Raw genomic sequence first — 25812 nt, 5'->3', positions numbered from 1 at the left:
AACAGCATTTTGGGTGATTTTCTGAACTGGGGGCGCGTGATTGAGCAGGCTTACAGTAAAAAAATAAAAAAATAAATAACATCACGTCGTCAACCAATGCGCGCGCGGTCATGTCAAGACCTGCCAATCGGCGCATTCGAAAGAAACAGCTGGCCGATGTCAACCAATCAGCACTCTCGAGAGAGAAGCAGCTGGGTCGCATGAGGGCATTTCAGGAAACTACAGACAAGTTTGTTTGACCTGATTGAACGAGCTTCGTGAACAAATGACACAGCAGAGCCGTAGACGCTAAGGCCACGCGTTCAAACTATACAGGTGCGTCTTCAATGGAAATGTTTCCGTCTTTTTTCGCACTTGAGCTTGTTTACATGAAGCGGCTGCCCACTGCTAAGCCGACACACTTACACGACACAGCACTACATCAGCGCTAGGGAGTGGTGTGTCGGTGATTTAAGTCGTTAATTTAGGCGTCCATAATATGATTGTCTGCCACTAATAGGACGTTTTCAGGTGTGTATCTAAAATCTTTGCATCATGGATCTTGTTCAAGCCAGGCTTTTGTGGACTTTGTTCGCACTTTATGGATATGTCACCGATCGACACGCCCCTTTTGTTGACATTGTTCAAGTGAGCAATGCGAAACCATTCATCTAATCTGTCATGTTGTGTCAACTTGCTTTACTTATTTCCATTCAGGCATGAGGGGGCTGGATTTGCAAATAAACATGGCCTCCTCCACAAGCGGAAGGAGCTTGACCTCCAATTACGTCCCGCCCTCTCTGGAGAATAAACTCCTGACTCAGACATCCTCATCATTGCCGAGCTTTTCGCTCCAGCCCTCCGGCCTGACCTCCACCTCCTCCTCCAGCCTCCTCTTCTCCGCCTCGTCCTCCATCGCGTCGCCGCTTCTCAGCACCCAAAACACTCTACTGAGTTCTTCCCGTCTCACCTCTTTCACTCCTTCCACCAGCAACCCTCTCCTTGCTACCTCTTTAGTCGACGGTGCTCTCCTCTCTCGCTTTTCCCAGCCGCCATCTTTCCTCCTACGGGACAGAGACCCGAAGAAGGTTGATGAAGGAGGAGAGGAAATATCAGAAGCGCAGCCTTTCTCTTTTGAAGAAACAAGCGTGGTAAGTGATCATTTTGTCTCTCACTTGTAATGCCCACAAGGGGCCTCTCAGGACACATTTCAGGATTAACCTTAAATGGGTTATAACCTTTTCGGGTAAATTTGAATTCAGATGTTCTTAACTTCTGTTTCAGCTGTATTCCGATGAAGATGACGAAATGCCGTCTGAGGAGGAAGAGCAAAGTGAGGAGGAAATGGTTGTATCTAAAGCTATGGAAGTGTGCATCCCGGAGCACCGGGAGAAGGTGGAAATGGTGGTCAAGAGACGGGAGGAATTTGCCCAGGTAGTCCGTGACCAGCAGCAGATTGACGAGGAGCTCAAGGATAAAAAAGTAGGGAGGAAATGCCAAATAGGTTGCTCATTCTGTCTCAGGAATTTGGGCTCGGATTGGTTAATAATGTTGTTTTTCACCCTGCTGTGTCCACTTAGTATTTCCTACTGAATGCCGTGTGCTGCTCCCTGGTCCAAAAGAGCACCAACCCGGGTCAGAAGGACTGGCACTCTGAGCAAAGTGTGTGGACCAAAATCACCAACCTGGTGAAGAAGATTTCTGAATTCGACCCCCAGTTTGTTCTGAAGGTACACGAACAACAGGGGAAAAAAAGATCAAATGATGCAAAAAGCATCACGTCACCAATGAAGAAAGTCTGCCTTTGGGGCTGCTATGGAAAAGAGCAAAAAATCTCTTATTTACCACAAGGGCTACAATTGATGGTGTCGAATAATTTCGGACTCTATTATTGGGATAAATCCATTCTTAACACACTTGGGACCGATTGTTTTTTGTGTCATTCATGCGTACACTATGTTTGGGTGCTCCCCTCCCTCCCTCCCTCCCTCCCTCCCTCCCTCCCTCCCTCCCTCCCTCCCTCCCTCCCTCCATGTAGGTGGCGCTGTACACAAGACAAGAGTTGAACATTCGCATCACTGCCAACTTCCTGCTGGCCCTAGCCGCCAATCTCCCGGCCACCAAGTGTCACGTGCGCCGCTACTTCTGCGCCAGCGTCCAGCTGCCGTCCGACTGGCTGGAGGTGGTGCGCATCTACAGCGCGGTACGTCCACCGCCGTTGTGTTGTAACGGAGCAGCCGTCAATCCCATTCTGCTCTTTTAACTTGCTTGCAGTGCTTCAGTCGCTCGCTGCCCATGTGCTTGAAGAAGGCCATGGCTGACAAGTTTAAGGAGTTTAGTGAGTACCAGCTGGCCAAATACAACACACGCAAGCATCGCTGTAAGCACAACCGCAACAAGAGCAAGGTACAATATTTGCTTCTCATGACATTCGCAATGCTTAAACCTTCTCTCAAATAATTGGTTTATAATCAAACGACTGTTTGCCCATGTGGATGTAGTGTCAATATTTATTTTCTTTGTTCATTTGATAATTCCATTGTTCAATTTGTACAACTGACGTTCTGCAGAAGCCAAGCGACAAAGATCTGACAAAGTGGGCCAACTGGCTCCGATCCGATACGACAATTCTGCAGAAATATGTAAGTTCAAAGAAATGAATGTAATCGAGTTTATCCGCAAGATCCATTCGAAGGATGATTAATGCTGACTTGTTTGCATGCGTAGCTGAATACGGACGTCAAAACGACTGTGGACAAAAAGCAAAATGAGTTCAACATGAAGAAGATGATCAAGAAGTTTCACATCAAAGAACCGGCCGAGCATGTCATGGCCATCTTGGGCCGAAAGTAAGATCACGGACCAATGATGCAAACTGTCACCGAGGTCGTCATCTTCTCCTTCTTTGCAGGTATCCTGCAGACCAGAAGGCGTTTAACCGCAGCGGTCTGAAGGGTTACTGGGACAGAGACAGAGCAGGTCAAAGGATGAAGCTCAAGGATGCAGAGACATGGGAGCGCCTACTTAGTCAGGAGGGCAACAAGGCCGCTACCTGGGAGAAACTCATTGGTATAGCTTTTTAAGATGTTATCCAATTTGTCCAGATGAATAAATAGATAAGCATGCAACAATATTCCTTTCATTTGAATGATCTTTTGTGTTGAAAAGCTGCACTCTCCCCTTCCTTAACATGGACTCATTTTCCCTCCAGACAATAATTCACTGCCCTTCATGGCCATGCTGAGGAACCTGAGAAACATGATCAAGCAGGGTATCAGTATGACTCATCACGAGAAGATCCTCAGACGGCTCGTCAATAAAGTGAGACGCTTTCCTTCATCGTCTTAGCGCAAAACGTCGATCCTCCGAGCAAAAATGTTGTGATTGATTAACAGAAAGCAGTGGTTCAGAGTCGACAGTTTCCCTTCCGCTTCCTGTCTGCCTACAAAGTCATCATGGAGCTTTGCAATCTTTGTGAGTCATCATACTTAACCTCAGAACTCCGAAATGCAGGCCGGCCAAGTACTGTCTGGATCAATACTGCCAGCTTGTTCCATATCGTCAGTATTTAGAATGACCATATAAATCACCTCCCTGATCCACCCCCACAGCGATGGCGCAAACATCCTCCAACAGCGAGATCCTGAAGAACATCCTCAAGAAGATTCCCAAGAGTAAACGCTTCGGCCGCCTGGACTGGCAATCGGCCAGCAGGAAGCGGCTACGGGTGGCGCTCGGCGTGCCTTTTGTCTACCGCGTTTATCGCATGAAGAAGGATCACTTCTTGAAGGCAAAGTATGACGACAACAAGTGAAGAAATGCAAATTGAAAGAATATGAAGTCACTAGGTATTTATTTATCTATCTATCTGTCAGTCTGGGAAAGCAGAGAGTCAGCCTGCTGGAACGTTACCGGCAAGCCCTGGAGAAGGCAGTGCAACTCTCATGCCGCTACAACATCCCGCCCCTGCCGGGACGCACAGTCATCTTGGTGCACAACACCAGGAGCAACAGACAGGGCTGGTGCAAAAAGCTGGACTTCTGTATTCCACCCAAGTCCAATGACGAGGAGGAGGAGGAGGAGGACGATGAAAGGAAAAAGAAAAAGAGCAATGAGGATAAGCTCTGTCCTTCTGTAAGATATGCCATTTGGATTGAGAAAATTCATAGTTCTAGAAATATTTTAATTTTTCTTTTTTTTTTAAGAACAATGCTGCACAAGAAGTTTGATTTGGGGAGAAAAACTCAAAGTATTTGAAGTCAGTTGATCTCCTTGATCGTCGTGCTTGGTATTTTTTCACAGGCACTGGAGGTTACCGTTCTGCTTTCGCTGATGCTCGCCAACAGCTGTGAGGACGCCCGCATCTTTTTGCTGAATTATCATATTTGCAAAGAGGCGCAGCTGGAGTCTGATGTGGTTTTGGAGAACGTGTTGAGCCTGACCAAGCAATTCAAGGTACAGTGACCGCAAAGATGGGCACGTACGTAAATGCAATGACGTGGACCGACAGAGCTTTCCGTTGTCCTTTTCCAGGCGTTGGAAGACATGCAAGTGGATGCTCCGCTAAGTATTTACTTCCACCAGGTTCTCCAGAAACACAAGGTTTGTTGCTTTGTCCAAAAAATATCAAATGTTCAAATTTGTCAAAAGTAGTACGTTGTGACATTTAATTCTGCTGATATTTGGATGTTTTAAACCAAAACGTGCAACTTTATTTACGTACATTTCTGATTAGCCTTTGTTTTAATGATAGAAAACCAATCGAAATACCCGAGGTACTTTTGTACCTGTTGACCTACTTTTAGAAAAACTGATTGTGATTCCCTCAGTTGGACAACATCATCTTGCTGACTGAAGATTACACTAACTATGAGCTGGAGTGGGCCATCAAGACCTACAGGAAGGAAACCAACAACAAATGCCTTTACTTTGAACTCGTCATGTCGGATACGTAAGGCGTTACCGCCTGAACGCAATTTCTACTCGCTTCCTGAATTGAAGTTAATGTTGTTTTCTTTGAAAATAGCGCATCCCGGTTCACAACCTATGACAGGAACCATATCTTTCTGCCAGGCTTCAGCGAGCAAATTCTGAGGTAAAAATAAATAAAAAATTCAATCGGTTAGATTAGAAAAAATACACAAATGTCTAGCAAAAAATAAAAAACTATCAGATACAGAATAATAGAAAGGAAGAAAAACAATATTAAATGGAAAAAAAAGTTTGAGACCAAAAAATGAATAGAATTGGACGTTTTGCAGCGAGCAAAAAATAGATGCATTTATGTATCTGTACATTTTGAAACCAGGTTTGTGGCTGAGCGAGGCTCATCCAGGCTGCTGGACCACGTGGAGCATTTGGACAAAGTGTATAACGTACCACCACCAACAGGAGCCAAAGATCCTGAGATTACCAATAGCCTGCTCTCCATTCCCACCACTCCCAAGTTAAGGTAAAAGCATGACTCATTTCGTGATATTTTTCTCAGTTTAAGATTGGAGAATTGTTTTGTATAAAAAAAAAAAAACAACAGCAACTCGCCGGTCTGTCCTCAGGTGGCGTGGTGTGCGCGTCTTCATATCGTCCACTTTCCGCGACATGCAAGCCGAGCGTGACGTCCTGGTGCGCAGTGTCTTTCCGGAGCTTCGCCGGCGCGCTGCGCCGTACTGCCTCCACCTGCAAGAAGTGGAGCTGCGCTGGGGCGTGACTGAGGAGGAGTCGGGCAGGGCCGCCGCACTTTGCCTGGCGGAGGTGGCTCGTAGTCAGATGATGGTGGCGATCCTGGGCCAGAGGTACGGCGTGGTTCCAGACGCACTTGAATTACCGGATCTGCCGCAGTACAAATGGGTAAGAAAAGGTGTCTTCCTGTAATTTACACTTTAGCAGGAAAAATACAATGATGTAATCGGTGAGAATATTAGAGTGCAAAACCTTTGAACATTAGACAGCATTGAAAAGCCATGCTACCACAGAGAAAGACCTGCTCTTTCCTTGAAAATGTTGCCATGTATCTTTCCTGATGATAAAATGTTTGTTTTTGTGTCTTAGCTCAAATCGGAGCCTGAAGGCCTGTCAGTTACGGACATGGAGATCCGTCACTTTCAGGCACTCTATGGCGATGCAGCAAAGCAGAGGATGTTGTGCTACTTTAGAAATCCTGATGTCATCAAGTATTTTAATTTTTTATTTTTTTCCCCTCCATCAAAATCTGATGTTGAGAAAATATCTAGTCTCTAACTATCCAGATAGCTGGCTGATCCGTGTGGTTTTTGTTGTTGTCCAGAACAGTGCCTGTGGCATGGAGGTCCCACTTTGCTGCTGAATCAAAGGACACCGAGTCCAAAATGGAGCGTCTGAAGCAATGGATCCACATCCACAAGCTGAAGGTCAACGACAAGTGAGTTGTCCCATTAAATTTCAATGGAATGCTTCAGTCAGTGTTGCTGGCCAATGACAAGAAATGATTGGACTTCTTTTGGTCCCAGTTACCCGTGTGAGTGGGGTGGTGTCGTGGAAGGCAAACCCTACTTGAAGAACCTGGAGGTCTTTGCCAAAGCGGTGCTGGAGGACCTCTGGGAGACTGTCGTCAAGCAGTTTATTAACGTGAGCAGTTCGACGGCAGCGTCTCGCTACGGCTACCGAAACGAGCGTCTCGTTTCTTTTTCTTTTTCTCCCCCTCAGGAGGACGAAGAAGACGAGGCCGACACATCGGCCGAAATGTTAGAGCAGGAGGTTCACCAGGAGGCGCTGCGGAGGCAGTTTGTCAGCCGGGCCAAGCTGCTGTCTGCCGCTGTGGAAATGGTGGAGCAGGTGCAGGCCAATGGAGGTGCCGTGGTAGTGGAGGGAGCACCAGGGCAGGGCAAGACAGTCTTCATGGTAACTTGTTTCTTGGGGGGAAAAAATCATAACTTTATTCTTGAACAACTTTAAATTGTTGTGTCAGCTGGCTTTTTTCTTATTGATCTTTTTTTTAATTTGTTTTATCTTGAACACAGGCGGCTCTAGCCGAGGCTCTCAGAAGCGGAGCTAAGTCCAAGAAAAACTTGGCCTGTGATGTCATCTCATACTCAACAGCTGCCAGCCAATCGTCTCGCGGCGTGGAGAAACTCCTGAGATATCTGGTCCGCTGCTTGAGGCGGCTTAAAGAGGAGGAATTGCCTCTCCCTCTCTCTTACGAGTGGGTTCAAATCATCTTACAGTAATGCGCGTGTGTGTGTGTGTCTTTTGTAAATGTATGGATATTGTAATTCTTGAAAGGGATTTGCTGTCAGACTTTCACGCCACTTTGAAAGCCATGAAGAGGAGCAAGCCTCTCGTGCTGCTGGTGGACGGCGTGGATCTTGTGTGTGACGACTGGGATCAGCTGCGCTCTGATTGGATACCGCAGCACCTAGCACAGGTCTTTCATTCTCTTTAGTGCCATATTATAATGGCTGGCTTTTTCCCAGCAGGTAGAAGGGTTTTCATTTTTTTCGAGCTACTGATTTGATTCCAAATGACAAAACACAATCCTCACGTTACTGTTCCCAGGGTGTTTGTTTGGTGACGAGTGTTGCGACCACCTCACAGTTGTTGCACGCCTTATCCAAAAAGAAATCCACGCTGCTCTTCACCCTGCCGCTGCTTACCGTGACAGAGCGAAAGGAAGTGGTTCAGAAAGAACTGGAAGTGTTTGGGAAGAAACTCAGCGACGCCGCTTTCAACAATCAGGTTGCTGCCTCTCATCAACGACATCATTTTTTGCCACACTCGATTCTTTCTCCGTGACGTTCTTGTGTGTTTGCTCCAGCTGCAGACGCTCATCATGAAGAAAAGTGCAGAGTGTCCTCTCTACCTGCACATGGCCTGTGAAGACCTGAGGAACTTTGCTTCCTTTGACAAGGTTCCATTGCTTTCACTCTCTCAAAAAATGCACTATTTATGTTTGGAAATTGCCAACACTTTATTCTCGTCATCATCCAACTGTATTCTGTTTTCAACTCAAACGTCATACTCCAAAATGTTTCATGTTATTTGACTAGAAATAGAAAACTTTCAAATGGCGTCTTTGTGTATTAGCTGAACGAGAGCCTGCAGGCTTTGCCTCAGTCTGTCAATCTGCTGGTCCAGTACCGCTTGAAGAGACTCTGCTCGGAACACAGAGGCCTGCCGGGACTCTGCTGGGCTCTGGGGGCCCTCACCGTCCGCACCGCTGGTAGAACAAACACTGTTGCCACAGTTATATGTCAACTCTGCAGTGATCCATGCAATTTTAGAGTTTTTGAAGCTAGATAGCATTTTGTCGCAACAATACTTTTGCCTTTAGCTCACGCAGACTCAAAATATTGAGCTGCTTCATTTTTTGTTGTTGTTGCTACATTAGCTAACTATCTTCTTTTCATGTCCAGGCCTGAGGGAGCACGACTTCTACTCCCTACTATGCGCTTGCAACGACCTGTGCTCGCTGAAAGGACAGGTCACATGGCAACAAGTGCTGGCGCTGTGCAGGAGCCCCAAAGGACGCATCCCCATGGTGACCTTTACCCGCATCGTGCATAGCTTGCGAAGGTGATTATGCCAGAAGTTGATCACAGTGGCCTTAGAAAGAAAGTGCACCTTTCTTCATAGTGGTCTAAGCAAGGGTCCGATATATTCACTCAAAATGGCTTTTAAAAAGTCCTCCAATTGGCCAAAGTCGATCTAAGTGGGGTAGATGGTGTTTTGCAGTCTGGTCAGTCCATCTCAGCTCCACGACGCCGACGACGTGCTGGCTCTGTCCAATCCGGACGTAAGGCGGGCCTTTGAAGACGTCCTTCTGCCCTCAGAAGACCACCGAAGAAGAGCTCACCTTGTGTTAGCGGGTAACAAACACAAAAGACTCAAAACATCTTTTGATGAAAAAGCGTCACCATTTTTTTTTTTTCTGTCGGGGACCCGGTGCAGGTCACCTGTGGGGGCTGGCCGACGCTCAGGGTGCTGATACTTTTCTTCACGGAGAGGTGGACGCTGTCCAGCAGCTTAGTGCTAGTCTGGTTCGTCATCCTCTGAACAAACAGGCATAGTTTAAGTGATTACTTGTGTACTAGATCTTTTTTTTTTTTTGCTCTGTAGATACAAAGTGATGAGCTGGAGGTTCTGCGTTCGTTGCTTTCCAGCTATAACTTCCTGTACGCTAATGTGCGCAGCAAACTGCTGCACCATCTGCTGGACACCTACAATGAGCACGGTGGGTCAACAATTTCGTCACGATAGAGCCATTTCCAACAACCCCTTGTCAGCCTCTAAAAGCGCCTACGTTCCTCACAGATAAGAAGTCGCCCCCATTGAGCGTCAACCAGCGGGCCGCCGTGGACGACTGCCGAGATTTCCTGCAGCGCCACGGCGCCACGCTCTCTCGCTGGCCGGCGCTTTTTGTTCAACAGGCCCTCAACGAACCACCTGAAACCCTCGCTCGCGCCTGGGCCCGAGGCCTGATGGGTAGCGAGAGCGTAAGGGTGCTTGAGTGGCTCAACAATGACCATCAAACCTTTGAAAAGAGCAGGTACAGCGCCGGTCATCTCAATCTGTTCCGCAACTTTCAAAAACATGTGGATGTTTCTTTTTGTGCATGTGATTCTTCTTCAAAAGTCTTATGTGTCGGTGCTCTCTGATATTCCATCAAAAGAAAGTGGCCTCAGAAAGGCTACCCCCCACCCTAACCCTAACCGCGGCCTACAAAATGTGCTGTGTGTCATTTATGCTGCAGTCAGCTGGTGTCCACCTTCACATCTGAGCCTACGTGCTTGGCAGTAGACTGTGATGGAGAAATGGTGGTCGGGACTGGGCAGGGAACTTTGCATTTCATCAATGCAAACACAGGACAGGTACTCCACAAGGAAGGTCTTGTTTCCATACGTTCGTATATGCGAGTGCACCGTTAGGTATCAATGCTGTAATCCAGATAGATGGAGGGACAGTATCATTTTTAAACGGGAGTTGTTTTTTGTGTATCATGATACTAATAGTGAAGCTGGTTTTGTCAAATTGCTAAATCTCAAATGATTTCTCATGATTTCCAAGTCTTATTGCGATCTGATGCCAAGTTGAAATGTTTTCTGGCTGGCTGTATCACAGCAAGTGAAGTCGCTGGTAAGCAGCTGTGATGGCATTTCCAGCTGCCTCTTCCTTAAAGATGGACGCATTGCTACAACCTCCTTTGACGGGCAAATCGAGATCTGGGATAGCGCCAATGGTTGTCGGTGAGTGGGCTCTCCTGTAGCGCATCCTGAACACATGCCACCACAGGTGAATTTGAATTTCCTTTGCAGAACGTCTCTTATTAAGGGTCACACTAATGTGATAACAGCCAGCGACATCACCACCGACAGGAAGCATTTGGCCACCGTATCACTGGATTACACCATCAAAGTTAGCTAGCTCCTGTTCATTTCTTAATAATCCGTCCCGAAACTCTCGCCGATGAAAGAACTTTGTTTGTCAGGTTTGGTCTTTGAGCGAAGGTGACATTGCGGCAGTTCTGCCCAGCGACAGCCCTCTAAACTGCGCTACGTTCGACCCCGAGGATCGCCTGCTGGCTGCCGGCTGCTGGAACGGGAAAGTTGTCGTGTGGAAGTGGCTCCAGTGTAACCTCCGAGTGGTGAGTTTCCGTTCCGATCGTGTCAGTTGGCCGCCGCGACGCAATTTCTGAAGAAGCGCATGGTCATGCGCTCACTCCCACTGGCTTTGTCACATCACTGTGTGTTTATTATGCTCTATTCTCCGCACAGTTGCTGTGCGGCCACAATTGCTCTGTGCGTAGCCTCTCCTTCTCGCCGTCGTCGCCAACCACGCTGTGCTCGGGCTCTGTGTCTGGCGAAGTGCGTGTCTGGTCTGTGGACGCCTCCACCTGCGTGGGATGCTTCCAGGCGCACGTCGGTGCCACCGATTCCCTAGCCTTCCTTGACCAAGGCCGCTTGCTGCTGAGCGCCGGCTCCGATCACATGGTGGCTACATGGAAATGTGTCAATCATTTGCCCTTGTAAAGACAATAAGATGATTTCAATTTGCTTAACAGCTCCAGTTGTGGTCAGGTGGACTCGGACGCTCAATCGGCACTTTAAGGAGAAAAGGGGTAAATGTGACCCGACTTTGCTCGGCTGATTTTTTTGCTTTTATGGGGTTCGAGACTTTTATGCTTCTAAAACTAATGACCATAATTCTAGCAAAAATGTCCTTTGTTTATTTTTAGCTAGTCCCATCAACCACTCATGAAAACGCTACTTTGGCAATTCCCAGCTTCCTTTCTTTCTTCCATGCTTCCGATAGAGTGAGCAAGAGCCTCCTCACAAAAAAAGCAAGTGCCACGCCTCGACTGAGGCCGCCGTGCTGTGTGCGGCCGTCAACGGGGACCATGTGGCTTTGGGTTATAGTGATGACGGCTTCAAGCTCTTCTGCCTCAGCTCAGGTGGGCGGGCTGAAGGCAATACGAGACATGCTCAGTGTAGATGTCAATTTTGGAATTGGATGTGGTTTGACTCTTCTTTTGGCAGGTGAGATGATTTGGGAGTCTGGCCTTTCCCACCTGAGTGTACCATCCCTGCTGTGGGTACGCACGGATGCCACCGACGCATCGCCACTGCTGTTGTCCTCGGGGCACGACAAGCGTGTGCGGCTGTGGCGGAGAAAACTCGGGGCGGACGGAGAGCTGACGGGCCTGGAGATGACGGACATGTTTGGCACTCAGTTTGGCATCATCCATACCATGGCACACAACGCCACTTATTTGGCCACCGCTTTAGGTGACAAATGATAAGACGGGACAAAGTGCATTTGACATGTCTTCACGAGTAGGCCCATAAATAAGTCAAAAATACACACAATTTGGCTTTAAAGCTACCCTTCTTCGACTATTTACCTTGCTAGACCTGCCATAAATTCTTGTAACTCAACACAAATGATTAATTGGTGCCCTACGTATGCTGTGTTTGTCTGTTGGAACAGATGACTGCACTATATTCCTATGGCTGCTGAGCAAGCTGAGCGATTACAATTCCGAGCCCCCTGCTGGCCTGCTCAAGGGCCACAGCGCTTGCGTCACCTCCCTGGCCTTCAGCCCCGATGGTGAACAACTGCTCTCTGGTGGAAAAGACAAAGTAAGAACAAGTGTCTCCAGTTCAAATACATATGTAGGACACGTGTGTGTGTGTGTGTGTGTGTGTGTGTGTGTTTATACTCTCATTTACTGAAAAATATATAAGTATATTGTGTTTTGTAGGCTCTCATGGTGTGGGACATGACCTTGACTCCTCCTGGTCTTTCCAAAGTGCTTCCAGCTTTCCACAGAGACTGGATCACAGGCTGTGTTTGGACTCCAGACTGTGTGGTGAGCCATCGCTTGCTTGCTTTTTTCTCTCAATTTGTCATAATGGTGGTGAATTGTATGCAGAATTTTGCACCAAAAATGAATATTTATATTATTTAGAGTATTTTTTTTATATAGTATATGGACATATCCTGTATTAAATTTGATTTGTTAGACTTTTTGGGGTTCATTTTTTTCAATACTTAAATATCACAAAATTCATGATTTGACTATTGATGAATGCTTTATCAATATGCTTTTATTCTGCTTCATCACAATGATGAAGTGCTTTTCAAGCGCTTTAATCTTGTGCACTGTTTCCTGGTTGTCTTTGTGTTTTTGTAATTGGCAGATAAGCTCATCGAATGACGGCAGACTTTGCTTATGGGATTTAGAGGCGGGTCAAAGCCTGCGAGAGATCACCTGGACAAGTCCTCTCACGTCTGTCTGCTGCCTGGTGAGAGTCGTCCGGCCTGGCAGGCAGTAAATGTCCCTGCGGGCGTCTTATTGGCCGCACGTGCGCCTACAGGGGCCATACGTGGTGGCCGGATCCACCGATGGCAACCTGCACGTGTGGGAGTGGGAGACCAGTGTGAACATTTGCCACATCTCCGCCCACGAAGGACAGATCCGTGCTTGCTCCATCGTCCCCGATGCCTGTAAGCCTCAACTGAGCATCATTTTCATATATATTTTTTTAAATGTAGCCTTGCATTCTTTATTTCTAGACAACAAAAAGAAATCCGAGGACCTCACGGTTCTTACTGCCGCCCAAGATGGAATCATCCGGCTGTGGAAGCCCTTACAGGTTTTGGATTTGATTTTGTATCCAATTAGATAATAATTGAAGTCATTGCATTACAATGTGCTCTCAAGAATAACAACATAAGTAATGACAATAAATAAAAATCCCGAATGAATTTTGTTGTAAGAAAACATTATTATTATTATCATTATTTGCATAATAATGTGGAAGACAATTGACGCACGCAACGGGGTTCATCCTATGTGTCGGTGCACAGGTGGAACACTTTAGCACCTTCCAGGGTCACAGCGGCGCCATTCGCAGTGTCGCTCACGAGGGGAGCGTCCCACAAGTCCTCACTGTTTCCGAAGATCGCTCCTTAAGAAGCTGGATGTGGGAAACGGGTAAAGTTGGATTCATTCACACTGTTACTTCATTTTTTTCATGACTTGTCTTCATTCTACCATCTTTAATCTTACTTCATTCAATCCTGTATTTCTATAAAACAACCACCATATTTTGACATAAATAGCACTTCACTTGAAAATGTACAACTTGGAAAGTATTTTCAATTGGAGCTGAAATGATGCCGTTTTGTCAATTCAACCTTTGCTGACTGCTCGGTGGTCTTTATGCTCAACATTTTTTTCTCCGCATAGAGCGGGCCCCCGGCCTTCGACGTGCCGTCACCGCTTTGTGCTTTTCCGACACGGACGGCCGCGTGCTGCTAGTCGGCTACGACTCCGGCCTGCTGGAGGTGTGGCGGTGCGGCCGAGCGGTTGGACGCATGCAGGTGAGTGCACGTTGAGCGCACGTCGGCACGCTCGTACCGTCTTGCTTTTGTTTTCAGGCTTCAGACGGCAAGGTTGTAGCCATCTGTGCCATGCCCAACTGTCGCTTTGCCGTTGGCTACTTGGGCTCTTGCGTGGATGTGTGGAAGCTAGCGTGGAATCAGGATGAAAGCACCGCAAGGTAAAAAGGAAAAAAAAAATACTATGTTTTGTAAGATGGTGGAGTTTTCTGTTTAACTGTGTATTTAAAGCCGAAATGCACCTTTGGTGTGTTCTAGCATAGTCAAGGTGACATCGTACCAGGTGATGGATCAAGTGGCACACCTGGCGTACTGTTCCATTCTCATTGGTGTGTCCAAAAGCGGATCGATTTTTGACGTCACCTGCAGCAACGACAGCAAGATGCGCTGGTCAATGATGGTCCAAAGGTAATCAGCGTTGTCCTCTACGTATTTTGGGTCAGGTCGATTCGATGATTTTTTTTTTTTCCCCACTACCTTGGTGTTCTTTGCGCTGTATGTTCCAGGTCAGTTTTGACTCAAGCCAAGAATATACTCATTGTCTATATTAAGTTATGGTCCACAAATATTTTGAAAATATATCATTAGCCTGCCCAACATAAATTGATGATGAAATAAACGGTTCAAAGAAGAGGGTATAGTTTTGCATATGCAGATGTCATCATACCTGTGTCAAAGCTTCTGCATGACTTCTGTTATGTTTAGTGTGTCATTCTTTTGCCGTTTTATTTCTTCATTAATTCCGAACAGCCTCACTGAATATAAACTTGGTGGAATCTGTACAAAAGAATGGCCTTTTTAAAATATGAAAACATTATTTTTATTGCTATCAAATGACAAAACGGGTCAAATTTGACCTGAACAATTCTGTGTGTAAGTGATGCTTGCTTTGTGTTTGTGAATTCACGCAGCTGGAGCCACCAAGTCAGCGTTTTGGGACTCATCCGAAACGACGAGAAAAGCATCTGGCTAGTGGGCGAGTCTGACGCAAAGGTCCATGTTGGCTTCATTGTGAGTTTTCCATTGTGATTGTAACATGTTTGTATTCATTTTTGTATCAATTGCTATGTATACTGTGTATGGCAATAGATTATACTATCTAAGCTTAGCATATCAATAATATATGTTAGAATGAAGTGAACTCTTGTCAGGCAAAGCAATGAGCTATGCGTTTGCTATAAAATATGCAAGGTATGCTTTATTATTGACATTATAGTCAGTGTTGACAAGTTGTCTTTTCTTTCAGTTTGCTATGGGCCCGCAGAACCAAATTAATTCATCTTTCAGTTCCATGATCCTGGAGACCGACACATCAAATGAAGAGAACAGTGACTTGATGACGTCTAATGAAGAGAAGAGTGACTTGATAACGGCCGTTAGCATTGACAAAGGTGCTATCGCCGACACAAAGCTGCTGCTGCTGCTGCTGCTTCTCACGTGTCTGTTGTCTAACGTGCGTGTGCGTTTTCAGAATTTGTGGTGTGTGGGGATGTGGCGGGGAACATGTGGTTCAACACGCCTCCACAAGTCTCCACGTGGAGCAGCAAGAAGCCCGTAAGGCTTAATTTGATTGACTTTGAGTTGCCATTGGATCGTTGAACCTCTAGCGATGAATCATTTCTGCTGTTGGAGGAATGCAACTATTGTGAAAAGCGCCTTTGTTTAATTGAATGGTGTGCCCCGCTCAGGCCCACCATGACAGGATCAGTGTGCTAAGGCTCACCCACAGCCTCATCATCTCAGCCTCCCTGGACCACACCGTGAAGCTATGGGAAAGAAGCACCAAGAAACAAGTCAGTCACTGCCATTGACTGTCTCTCCCTCTTTTCCTATCATGTTCATTTATCATTCTGTCTTTTACCCGCTCTTATCCAGGTGGGAATGTTTGTGTGCGGCAGTCCCGTAGTCTTGCTGGAGGTGAACCCAGAAAATCCCTCGGAGATGGTGTGTGGTGACACACTGGGAAAGGTTTACTTCCTTTCCTGGAGAGAATAGAAACAGACAGTAACTTACAAAAACCTAATCGTATTTCCAAAGACTACCAAGGTTTACTTCCTTTCCTGGAGAGAATAGAAACAGACACTAACTTACAAAAACCTTATTGTATTTCCAAAGACTACCAATGTGTGCAATATATCAGTTTTTCTCAATTTTAGTTATGAAGGGAGCTTTATGCTGGCATGCTCACATGTGCCTTTGGTTTACTTGCATAGCATACTTAAATACAACTTATATCAGCTTTTGTGTGAGCTACATTTGCGTTTCTTGTTTGAAAATCACTAAAGATGGCTTATTTTACAAGTATGGTTTCTTTACATCAGATAAAGAGTATAAGATGTGTAGAATGTGTGGTTGGATGGAACAATAAAGGGTTTCAAATTGCTCTTGTTGGTCCTTTAATACGAATTATGTCAAAGAAATCATATTTGATATACTACAATATTAGACTTTCATGATTACAATACTGTCGAAAATCATTTTTTGCAAGACAACTTGTAAAACCAATGTGATCCACAGTGAATTTAAAATAATAAAAAAGAAGCATTTGTCAATCCTGTACAGTCAGTCACGTTTGAACGTATTTTGAAGGTGAGATTTCCGAGTAGCACCGAATGCAACGCACCATAGTTATCCTGTTGCCAGGTGAGTCAGGCCACGCCCTCCTCATCCACAGGACTCGTGGAACTGGTCCGTCGGGGTTTTTAAACATTGTTTTTGCATGAAAGTCGTCACAAGGAACTGGGTGAAAGAGTTTTTGCCAAATGAGCAGGGGTGGGCGGAACTGTTCAGGTCGAAAGCCCGGAAAACTCCTTCACGGAAAGAACCGGGGGAAAGGACGTGGAGAATCTTCACGAGTTTGCTTCGGAGAGAGAGACTGAAGCTAATACAGACCCAAAATGGTGAGCGAGAGAGAGCACCTTTGCTATCTATACACACATTTATGTTGTTGTCAAATCGTTTGATATGTTGAACGTGTTTGAACAGAATCGATACGGCGACCTTGATCTGGACTTGGAGTGCGATGAAGGAGACGTCACAGTGAGTACAAAAGTTGTCAACATTTTATGTTTTATGACGATGATAATGTTGACCATAGTAGAACATTGACAACAATCTGCTTCCTCTAACTTTTATTTTCTAGATTGTGTTGAGGGCAAGGATATCTTAAAAATGCGCTGTCATGATTTTTTTTTTTTTTTTTTTAATAGGCATTTTGTGAAACATTTACATTCCGTACATTACTCATGGTATCACTATATATATATATACATACTGAGATAGTGATTTGGTTATTAAGTCTGTTTAAGATATATAAATGACCCCCCCTCCAAAGAAAAATAAAACAGGCAATGGCATTTGTCGCTGCTATTGGTCACGTGTGGACCTTCAAATTAACTGCGAAGCTCATTTGTGTGCTGTTGTTAACCAAAACAGCAGCACTCAATCTCTTTTTACCAAGTGTGTGGAGTCTGCAAACATTTGAAAAAAAGATACACACATACACAATATACTCCTCATGCTGTTTAACAATTACACTTTCTAAAAAAGGACTCTTTGCCAACTTTTGAACGGGCATATCCGGCATCTGCAACTGCGTAATGACCAATCAGTATTTTGTTCCTCTTGAGTTTCAGCAAAAAGCAGCATTGTTTGGCGGCATGTTCAAGAGATCGTCCAAATCGTCTGAACCGCAGGTGATTCATGACAATAATGCCAGTAGTAATCAACCTTGCAAGCTTACGATTTGAATGTTTACAACACAGGACAACCTGTCAGTCAGCAGTGAACTGTCAAAGAGTAACGACAGTCTGAACGACAACAAGGTCACATCCTGATTTCTATTGTTGCATTGGTGTGCAGTGCTAATGAAGACACCCAAATAATTGGCTTTTTTTTTAAATCATGATTCCAGGACAAAGGCGGCATGTTTAAGGGCATGTTCAAGAAGCAGCCTAAATTGTCCAAAGAGCCACAAGAGGTTTGTTGTTGATCTTCCACCTAATTGCTACTTTTCAACTTTCTGAACTTAAAGTAAACCTCGACTAAGTGAGACAAGCTTCATATTGCTTTGTCACTTGCTTTATTCTCTCGCCCTTGCAATTTTTTTTACAGGTCACTTTTGGGCTACCTTGAAGGCAAAGCTATTTTCAGGAACGTTTTTTTTTGTTTTTTTAGGTGGCTCTCTCACAGCACATTCCAGAGCTTTCTGCCAGCAACGACAGCTTAGATGACAGCAAGCCATCCAAGGTGAGCCCACATTTGTATAGTTAGCTCATCGCGAGGAGGTGGACTGTGCGTCTACATCCGTGACGAATGGTGCCGGGACTCTGTTGTGGGATGCCAGCACTGGCACCACTGGCGAAGTTTGTGATCTCCAGGCTGTTGGGGTCCTGAACTCTCTCCCCCGTTGTTTTACTTGTGTGTTGATCGTGTGCTGTGTCTCGTCACCGTGGGATAGGGGGAACGAAATTTCGGTTTCTTTGTGTGTCTTAGCATGAAGGAATTGACAATAAAGCTGACTCTGACTCTCTGACTCTGAAACTAGTTAGCCTCTGATGCTAAACTCTTATCCTACGCAGGACAAGTCTGGCATGATGAGCGGAATACTGAAAAAAACTCCCAAACGAGGACACGCACGCAGGCCCTCGCAGGTACCCGATACAAAGATCGCACTTGCACATGGGTGTAAAGAGTTGAAAAATATCTTTTGTTTGCTTAGGATCTTCTCGACATCGACATGTCCGCCAGCAATAACAATGTGAACGACAACGCCAAGGTGAAGAATTGAATGTCACCTTTCCACGATATAGAAATTGTTTGATTATTGTTGTAAGACTGTAGACTGACTTTTTGTCCAGTGCTGAATGTGTTTTAGAATTTTGGCTCGACTTTTTTGTGTTGTATTCTTTTTTTTTTTAGGCAGCGGTCTCACAACACAATCCAGAGCATTCAGCCAGCAATGGCATCTTCGATAAAAGCAAGCAGGGCAAGGTGAGCGAGCGCACTTGTACAGTTAACGCACATCAGTGAGCCTCTGATACTAACGCCGCTCGTCTTACGCAGGACCAATCTGGCGTGATGCTGAAAAAAACTCCTAAACGGGGACATGCACGCAGACCCTCACAGGTGACGCAACATACTAAGATGACGCCTATACGTGCAAGTCAAGTCAAGTCAAATATTACGTTTTGTTCTTTTAGGATCTTCTCGACATTGACCTGTCCGCCAAACAGAACAATGTGAATGACAACACCAAGGTGCGCGAGTATTTGTTGTCACCATCAAAATGTTTTGAAGCAACTTTTAAGTGTTCCCTGAACATCTCCAGACGTAAATGCAGCACTGAATTTGTTTTAGGACAATTTCAGGACTGTCTATGGCTTTGAAGTCAACACTGTAATAAATTCTAAAATATATATATAAATACAGTATTATTTGACTTTTTGAGCACAATCAGTTTTTTCCCCCCCGTAGGAGAGCAGCGGAATGTTCAGCGGGATGTTTAAAAAAAGAACACAATCTCAGGTGATTCCCACACCCCTCTCCTATGACGTCATCGTCCTACAACCATCTGCTTCTTTTCCAGGATGATTTGTCTGAAAACAACGAGCAGTCTGAAAGCAGCAATAATCTGGTCGTCAACAACAACAATTCCAAGGTGAGCGTTACTTTCCTCTAATGTTCATATCAATAGCTAACGTGCTGTTTCTCAGGAGTCATCTGGAATGTTTAGCGGGATGTTTAAAAAATCACCAAAGCTGGTAAAAGAAAAGTCTCAGGTGAGCAGCAGTTGAGCCATTTTTTTTTTTTTTTTAAAGCGTTTTAGGTGAGTGTATCATTTGAATTTGACTTTGCAATTTATGGACCGGTCCAGGATGATTTGTCTCAATCCAGCGAGCTGTCGGCCAGCAGTGAAAACCTCTTTGAGGGTGGGACTAAGGTCAGCGGCACTCAACCAACCTCAAGGCTTTGCGTTACCGTGACAACCCCAGCATTCATTTCCTGTTGTTTTTGCAGGAGAAAGGAGGACTCTTTAGCGGCATGTTCAAAAAGCCCAAACACACTTCTGCAACCAGAACACAGTCTCAGGTGGAATATCTTTTAACAAATATTCTTGAACTTCAACTTTTTTTCATTTGTTTGAGCATGACTGTGTTAAAAGGCAATTTTAAAATGGTGTTTTACTCGCTTAGGTACTGACCAATCACGGCCCAGCTTGCCAACTTCACATGAGCCGTGATCATCCGCTCTTATGTTTTAGGAGGACTTGACAGCAACCGGCAAGCTGTCCTCCAGCAGCGACAATCTCGCCGAGAAGACGTGGAAGGAAAAGTCGCTAGGTTCCAAAGAACACCTGATGGAGAAGCCCAAAGTCAAGCAGGTAATCAATAAATTGGTGAACAATTTTTGTGAACAATTTGACTTTAGTGTATGTGTGTGCCTTTAGAACGGCTTCAGCGCCATGATGAAGAACGCCTTCAACTATGACAAAACGGTGCGTTTGTCCATTTGCGCCGTTTTCAATGAAAAGCTCAAGTCATATGAATATGAAAATCTGCATTTGTTTAGGAGAAGGAGAACTCCGATGCTGATGTTACTGAGGAGACGTCAGACACCAGCGAAAACCAGACTAACCATAAACAGGTTCTCCGTGTTTGTGGATTTCGTTGCCCGAACCTTCGAATTCATGTTTGTTTTAAACATTTCTTTGTCTTTTGTCAGAGTAAGCTGGCCGGTGCCATGAACAAACTGAATCCGTTCCGGTCTGAAAAGGACAAGGAAAGTGACTCCAGTGACGATGACACACCCGTCGCCGGCGACAAATTGTCCAGCCACAAACAGGTATTGAAATGTTCCTGGCGTTGATAGTCCTCTGCGACAGCCATCATAACGTGTCCTCGCCTCCCTCAGAACGCCATGATGGGAGCCATGTCGAAACTGAATCCATTCAAGTCTGCCAATAAAGTAACTTGTCGTTTGTTTTTGCCGAGCTTGATGGTGACGGACGGTGCTGGGCACGGGGCTGTGGTTTCTCGGTCTCTGTTACGCAACGATGACTGTTTTAAGACCATTTGGAGATGTTTTGGTCTTCAACACAACACTGACTGAGTTTCTAGGCCAGCTCTGGCTTTCTGTCTACTTTTGAACATTATGTTTTCGGTCAATTTGAGGACTCTTTAAAAACGCTATGACTTTTCAATCAAGTTTTCACTGCAAAAGTAAACAAGTTGATCTTATACTTGACTTTCCTTCTTTGCACAGAAAGACGTGGAAGAGCCGCTCGAAGAAACTGACCAACAAGTGGAGGGGAAACAAAAAGTACTGTACTATAGGCATTATCAGGCGTAATCAGTGACAACACACGCACGTCCTCTCTCTTTAAATCCTTCCTGTGTTTCATTCACCCTGGCTAGCTCAAAAATAGCGCCGTCGACAGGGAGCGAAAGCAGAGAAGTGAAACGCCGCCACTTCCGCACGGACCTACCCGAGAGGTATGCCAGTAGTTTGTTTCCACTTGACGCTCTTGCCGACACGGCCGCCTTGACTTTGTCACACATTGACAGGAGAAGACACAGGTTCCTGTCAAAGCCCAGGCCAAAGCATTTGAAGACGCTAAGGTACTTACTGAATCTTCTGTGGCTTCTTTTTATGGTTTGGGCTTTGAGGCAACAAATAGCATGTACTTTGCCTACCGCAGGACGACAAGGTCATGGCGTCCCAGGGGAGGGCAGATAAGGAAGCTCCCAAAGTTCCTCCACGCAAGCCTTCCGTGGAGGTAGGAAAAGCCTCTAAAGTTTGTGAAGGATTTTGAAATTGACCTAAAGGTCATTTAGCACGGTGTTCAAAAATTCCTCAAATTTACATACCCTCGGTGTTTGCACTTGACCTGCTACTTGTTTGTCTATCAGGAGCTCAGGAGCAAAGCAGCCAACACAGTGGTGCCGGAGCAAGGAAACCAGAATCAGGTTCTCATCATGGAGCTTGAAGGCGACTTGAATACGTAGATGCCTATTAACGAGGTCATTATCCCGCAGAGCCAATCAGATGAGGAGTTTCTGAAAGAAGAAGACGGCGGCGGCGGCGGCCAGGGGAATGAGGTGACCCCGGTGGAGGTGAGGTGTTAATGTTATGACCAGATGGTTTTTGAGGGTATCTCACTGTGGCTTTCCCAGGCCAAGAAGAAACCAAAGCGCTACAACCCGTTCAATCCACGTGCTGCTGCCAAGGTACGTGAATGTTACCAACGTGTTGGCAACGTTTGACACTTCTCACGTGACAACAGCCTCCAAGCTACGATGAAGTGCTGAAAGACGAAGCAGCGGGAGAAGCAGAAGAAAAGTCCAAAGAGAATCCAAAGGAAGAGGATGGCACCAACAAACCAGAAGAGGTTTTTGTTTTGTTTTTTGGGTTGCTGACTCTCATGATGAATCATTTGCCTTGTTTCACTTGTTTTTGCTTTTCAGGTCAAAGTCAAGAAACCCAAACGCCACAATCCCTTCATGCCTCGAGTCAAGGTAATTGTCACGCTTTTATTAGCTGCAGTGTTTATTATCGCTCGTGTGTTTGACTGTAGATTTATTTTGACCGTATAATGACAAGATTGGTTTTCGTGTGTTGCAGAACAAAATGACACAGAGACGCGATGAAGAGGCTGAGGTACACATTTTATTTCAATTTGGTTTCAATTCGGGTTTTTATTTTGTTCCACACAATGTTCTTTGGACACACAATTCTTTTCCCGCTGTTAGGGCTTTCTTCCCACACAATGTCACATTGTCATCTTTGTTACGATAAAGAGCCGTTTCGGTCACCTGACACCCACCCTCCCAACATCTGTTCTTTTTTGTTTTTGTTTTGTTTTCCCACTTTTTGCTCCTCCCCTCCCCTGCCTTGCATTCCAAGACAAAAGCCTCTGCATGAAGGCATGATGTAAGGGGAGATGAGGCTGCCACAATGTGTCCTGACTTGTTTGTCTGCTTTCCTTTACCGAGACGCCACTTTTGCAAAAACACAGCGCTTCTGCTTCAGGAGGAACACCTGCTATGATCAGATATTGTTCTTTTACTGTAAAACACACAATAACATATTCTAATGAGTTATTCAGTTTGGTTGGAACTGGTTTGACACATTGACACTTTTTATTTGGTTAAAATGAAATGTATTCATTACATACAATACATATTTGGATTTTTTTATTTTTTATTTATTCACTTATTTTGTCTTGATTTAATTGCATTTCTGTTTACTTTTTTTTCTTTCATCAATTTCATATTTTTATCCAATTTTCCTTCGGTTTGATTTATTTGTTTGAATTGAATTTATGCCTTGATTTTGTGCTCATTGAAGTTTATTTTATTGTGATGTCATTCGTTTTTGTTTTAATCGAACTCAATGTAGTTTTCATTTTTATGTTTGAGGATTTAAACATTCATTCATAAGCATAGTCTTTATTTTGTTTTTATTTGATATATTGTCAGGGTTTTTTAGGAGTCCTTTTGTCACCAAACACCAAATGCAGAGAAATCTCCACTTTCTAATTGTTGAAGTAATTAATATGTTACAATCATTGAAAAAAAAACCCGACTTGGCACTGCTTGTGTTCCAGAACGAGGGTGGAAACCGAGGTTTGTTTGAACGGCTGGAGGAATTCCGCATTGATCCATCGCAGCCTGAAGACAGACAGGTCCGTTTGCATTTCCATGACAAGATCGCGTGAACTGGCCTTAATCAAGCCAACAACATTTTTTCTTTGGTTCATCTTACAGGACATGGATGGTCTTATGGAGTGGTGGAACAATGTGGAGTGTAAGTTCGTCTAAAATTGAGCCTGCACGGCGACAGCATTGAAAAGGACGCTGTTGTTCAAATATGATCGACTCTATTTTGCATCTTCCTCAGCTTGGGAGGACACGCCTCAGGAGGACGACATGACCGATAAAGAAGAAGCGAAGTAAGTGTCGGGGATAGACATTCCAAGTCTCTTCGTAGATATTGATTTTCATATTGCTCTGTGTAAAATTGCAACTCCTATGGTCAGGGCATTTGCGGTGACGGCGGAGAAGGTTCAGAAGGGCATCCGGGTGTTCAACAAGCTGTTCTCAGATCGCGCCGAGAGCCTTTGGCAGCACGTCATCAACCTGAACAGCATGGCCGACGGCCTGGATAAATTCAACAAGAACACCAAGATTGCCCAGATTACCGGCGGCTCCACCAGCGCCATCGGCGGCGTGGCCACCATCGCCGGCCTGGCCCTGGCGCCCGTCACCTTCGGCACCTCTCTGATCGTGACGGCCGTGGGGCTGGGCGTGGCCACGGCGGGCGGCCTCACTTCGGCCGGCGCCAGCATCTCCAACCAGGTCAACAACTCCATGGACCGCAAGAAAGTCGAGAAGATTGTGGAGGACTACCAAGAGAAGATGGCGGACCTCAACAAGTGCCTCAAGTTCATCAAGCAGGGAATCGAGAACCTGCGGCGCTTCGACCTCATCAAGATGAAGAACAACGCCTACAACCGCGAATTCCCCGTGCTCAGCAGCAGCTTCTACGAGGACGGCGCCATGGCGGGCAAAGCCATCCTTATTAACGCCAACGAGATCATGCGTGTGGTGCAGATCGCCAACGTGGCGGGCAGCACAGCCGCCCGCGCTGTTCAGATTGCCAGCATGGCCACCGGTGTCCTCACGGGTCTCTTTGTGGGGATGGACATCTACTTTGTGGCCAAGGACTCCAAGGAGCTCAAGAAGGGTGCCAAGTCTGAGTTCGCCGGCAAAATACGGGAGGTGGCTACGCAGTTGCACGAAGGCCTGGTGGAGCTCAACAGCATCCGAGAGGAGCTGCAGTGCACCACCGCGCCCCAGGACGAAAACCAACGAGAGGACGACGCTTCGGCGGAGAAGATGAAAGGGGGTTACGACTACGACAGCTCGGAAGAAGACGAGATCGACCGCATTAAGAAAGCCATCAAGAAAGACCTCGACAACAGGGAGTACGTGTGACATTGGAAAAACGAAGCCAATATCCAAAGAGATGCCAAGTGCAAAAATGATAACCAAAAGTTTGTCTGAAATACAAACTGGAACAAAATATACAACCAAACCAGATTGATGACCATTCTGATATTTTTGAGGTGAAATCTGCTTTTTGGCTAGCAAAAGCGGACTTCAAAATTGTTGAACTAATCCCTTTAGGGAATTGATGCCTCTGTATTTTACTCCTCATGGAACGGGAGGATTTTTCAATGAACAAAACATTTTTGATATACAAATAATGTTTTAGTCATTTTTTTTAACTCATGTGCCTTTTATTGTACTAAATTCCACAATACTAGCTAGCTAACGTTAGTCAACCGTCCCGGAATGAAATGTATAAAAATGTTTAATATATAGTTTTGCAACAATATTTTAATATTTGGACACCAGAGTGACTCTGGCAACAATGCTAATGCTTTTAGCGCTAACCTGTTCACTGGATAAATCCATGCTTTGTTTTTTTATTTAACTTTTGTATTTATTGTGGGTGGACGTAGGATGTGCAATGTATGTTTTGTGTAGGAGGTGATAAAAGGAAAAGTGGCTGTACCGGTAATCTGTGCAATAAAAAAAACAAAGATTCCCATGAAGGCCTGATTGTTTTGTATCCTATGCATACGGCAAACAGGTTAAAAAGATATCTGAGGTATGGGCAATATAACATTTATCTTTAAAAAAAACATTAATTCATGAAAAAAAAAAAAAAAATCGAATGTTTTTTTAAGTCAACACATAAATGTGCATTTATTAATAACATACAAATGATATTAGTTTTTATTAGACAAGTATGATATGGATGTATTTTTTAATCAATGTAATCAAATTAAATTTGACTATAATCTTATTCATTTTTGTTGGGGTCATAAAGAAACATTAAAACAGTCGTTAAAAGGATGAAAATAACCCTAAACACACAGGATCTGTAATG

At 45.1% G+C, this 25812-nt stretch overlaps 2 protein-coding genes across 14 annotated transcripts; both read left to right on the top strand.

The window, feature by feature from the left end:
• The first annotated feature begins 179 nt into the window (after positions 1-179).
• On the top strand, positions 180-16237 carry tep1 (telomerase-associated protein 1). Of its 3 annotated transcripts, XM_037275594.1 has the most exons (56): positions 180-315; positions 697-1130; positions 1264-1461; positions 1560-1709; positions 2018-2182; positions 2254-2385; positions 2550-2621; positions 2707-2828; positions 2891-3048; positions 3191-3300; positions 3375-3453; positions 3591-3774; positions 3855-4113; positions 4282-4434; positions 4513-4581; positions 4809-4930; positions 5006-5074; positions 5288-5431; positions 5535-5826; positions 6028-6149; positions 6263-6376; positions 6465-6582; positions 6661-6855; positions 6975-7156; positions 7237-7378; positions 7510-7689; positions 7769-7861; positions 8038-8173; positions 8367-8526; positions 8686-8819; positions 8902-8990; positions 9070-9184; positions 9265-9499; positions 9704-9821; positions 10072-10196; positions 10266-10365; positions 10439-10594; positions 10725-10940; positions 11012-11068; positions 11263-11401; positions 11487-11735; positions 11938-12089; positions 12212-12319; positions 12651-12755; positions 12828-12957; positions 13027-13106; positions 13321-13447; positions 13703-13836; positions 13894-14015; positions 14113-14262; positions 14766-14865; positions 15101-15245; positions 15326-15408; positions 15543-15647; positions 15730-15822; positions 15901-16237. In XM_037275594.1, the coding sequence occupies exons 2-56, from the start codon at positions 699-701 to the stop codon at positions 15925-15927; spliced, it is 7746 nt and encodes a 2581-aa protein (XP_037131489.1). In that variant the 5' UTR covers positions 180-315; positions 697-698; the 3' UTR covers positions 15928-16237. The 3 variants fall into 3 exon arrangements, 2 of the variants coding, with proteins under 2 accessions (XP_037131489.1, XP_037131488.1); XM_037275593.1 differs by having other exon boundaries at positions 15730-16237; XR_005100812.1 differs by lacking the exons at positions 15326-15408; positions 15901-16237 and having other exon boundaries at positions 15730-15766.
• A 276-nt stretch (positions 16238-16513) lies between these two features.
• On the top strand, positions 16514-25524 carry LOC119137073 (myb-like protein V). 11 transcript variants are annotated; one of them, XM_037276078.1, is made up of 35 exons: positions 16514-16754; positions 16840-16893; positions 17490-17549; positions 17619-17678; positions 17768-17833; positions 18031-18102; positions 18435-18506; positions 18575-18631; positions 18775-18846; positions 18919-18981; positions 19056-19112; positions 19330-19380; positions 19442-19513; positions 19569-19634; positions 19730-19795; positions 19873-19944; positions 20117-20236; positions 20303-20350; positions 20425-20499; positions 20578-20697; positions 20767-20820; positions 21118-21174; positions 21270-21347; positions 21420-21473; positions 21554-21631; positions 21765-21821; positions 21891-21968; positions 22029-22082; positions 22139-22243; positions 22320-22370; positions 22477-22512; positions 23462-23539; positions 23622-23661; positions 23755-23806; positions 23894-25524. In XM_037276078.1, exons 1-35 carry the CDS (start codon positions 16752-16754, stop codon positions 24849-24851), a joined length of 3156 nt encoding a protein of 1051 aa, XP_037131973.1. In that variant the 5' UTR covers positions 16514-16751; the 3' UTR covers positions 24852-25524. The 11 variants fall into 11 exon arrangements, with proteins under 11 accessions (XP_037131973.1, XP_037131978.1, XP_037131977.1 ...); XM_037276075.1 differs by having other exon boundaries at positions 16534-16754; positions 17466-17549; positions 20578-20679; positions 20764-20820; XM_037276077.1 differs by having other exon boundaries at positions 16535-16754; positions 17484-17549.
• The last annotated feature ends 288 nt before the right edge of the window (positions 25525-25812 follow it).

The sequence above is a fragment of the Syngnathus acus genome, chromosome 17, assembly GCF_901709675.1.
Source record: "Syngnathus acus chromosome 17, fSynAcu1.2, whole genome shotgun sequence".
Lineage (NCBI taxonomy): Eukaryota > Metazoa > Chordata > Actinopteri > Syngnathiformes > Syngnathidae > Syngnathus > Syngnathus acus.
Note: the sequence above shows the minus strand (reverse complement) of the source record. Positions and strands in the feature narration are given on the sequence as shown.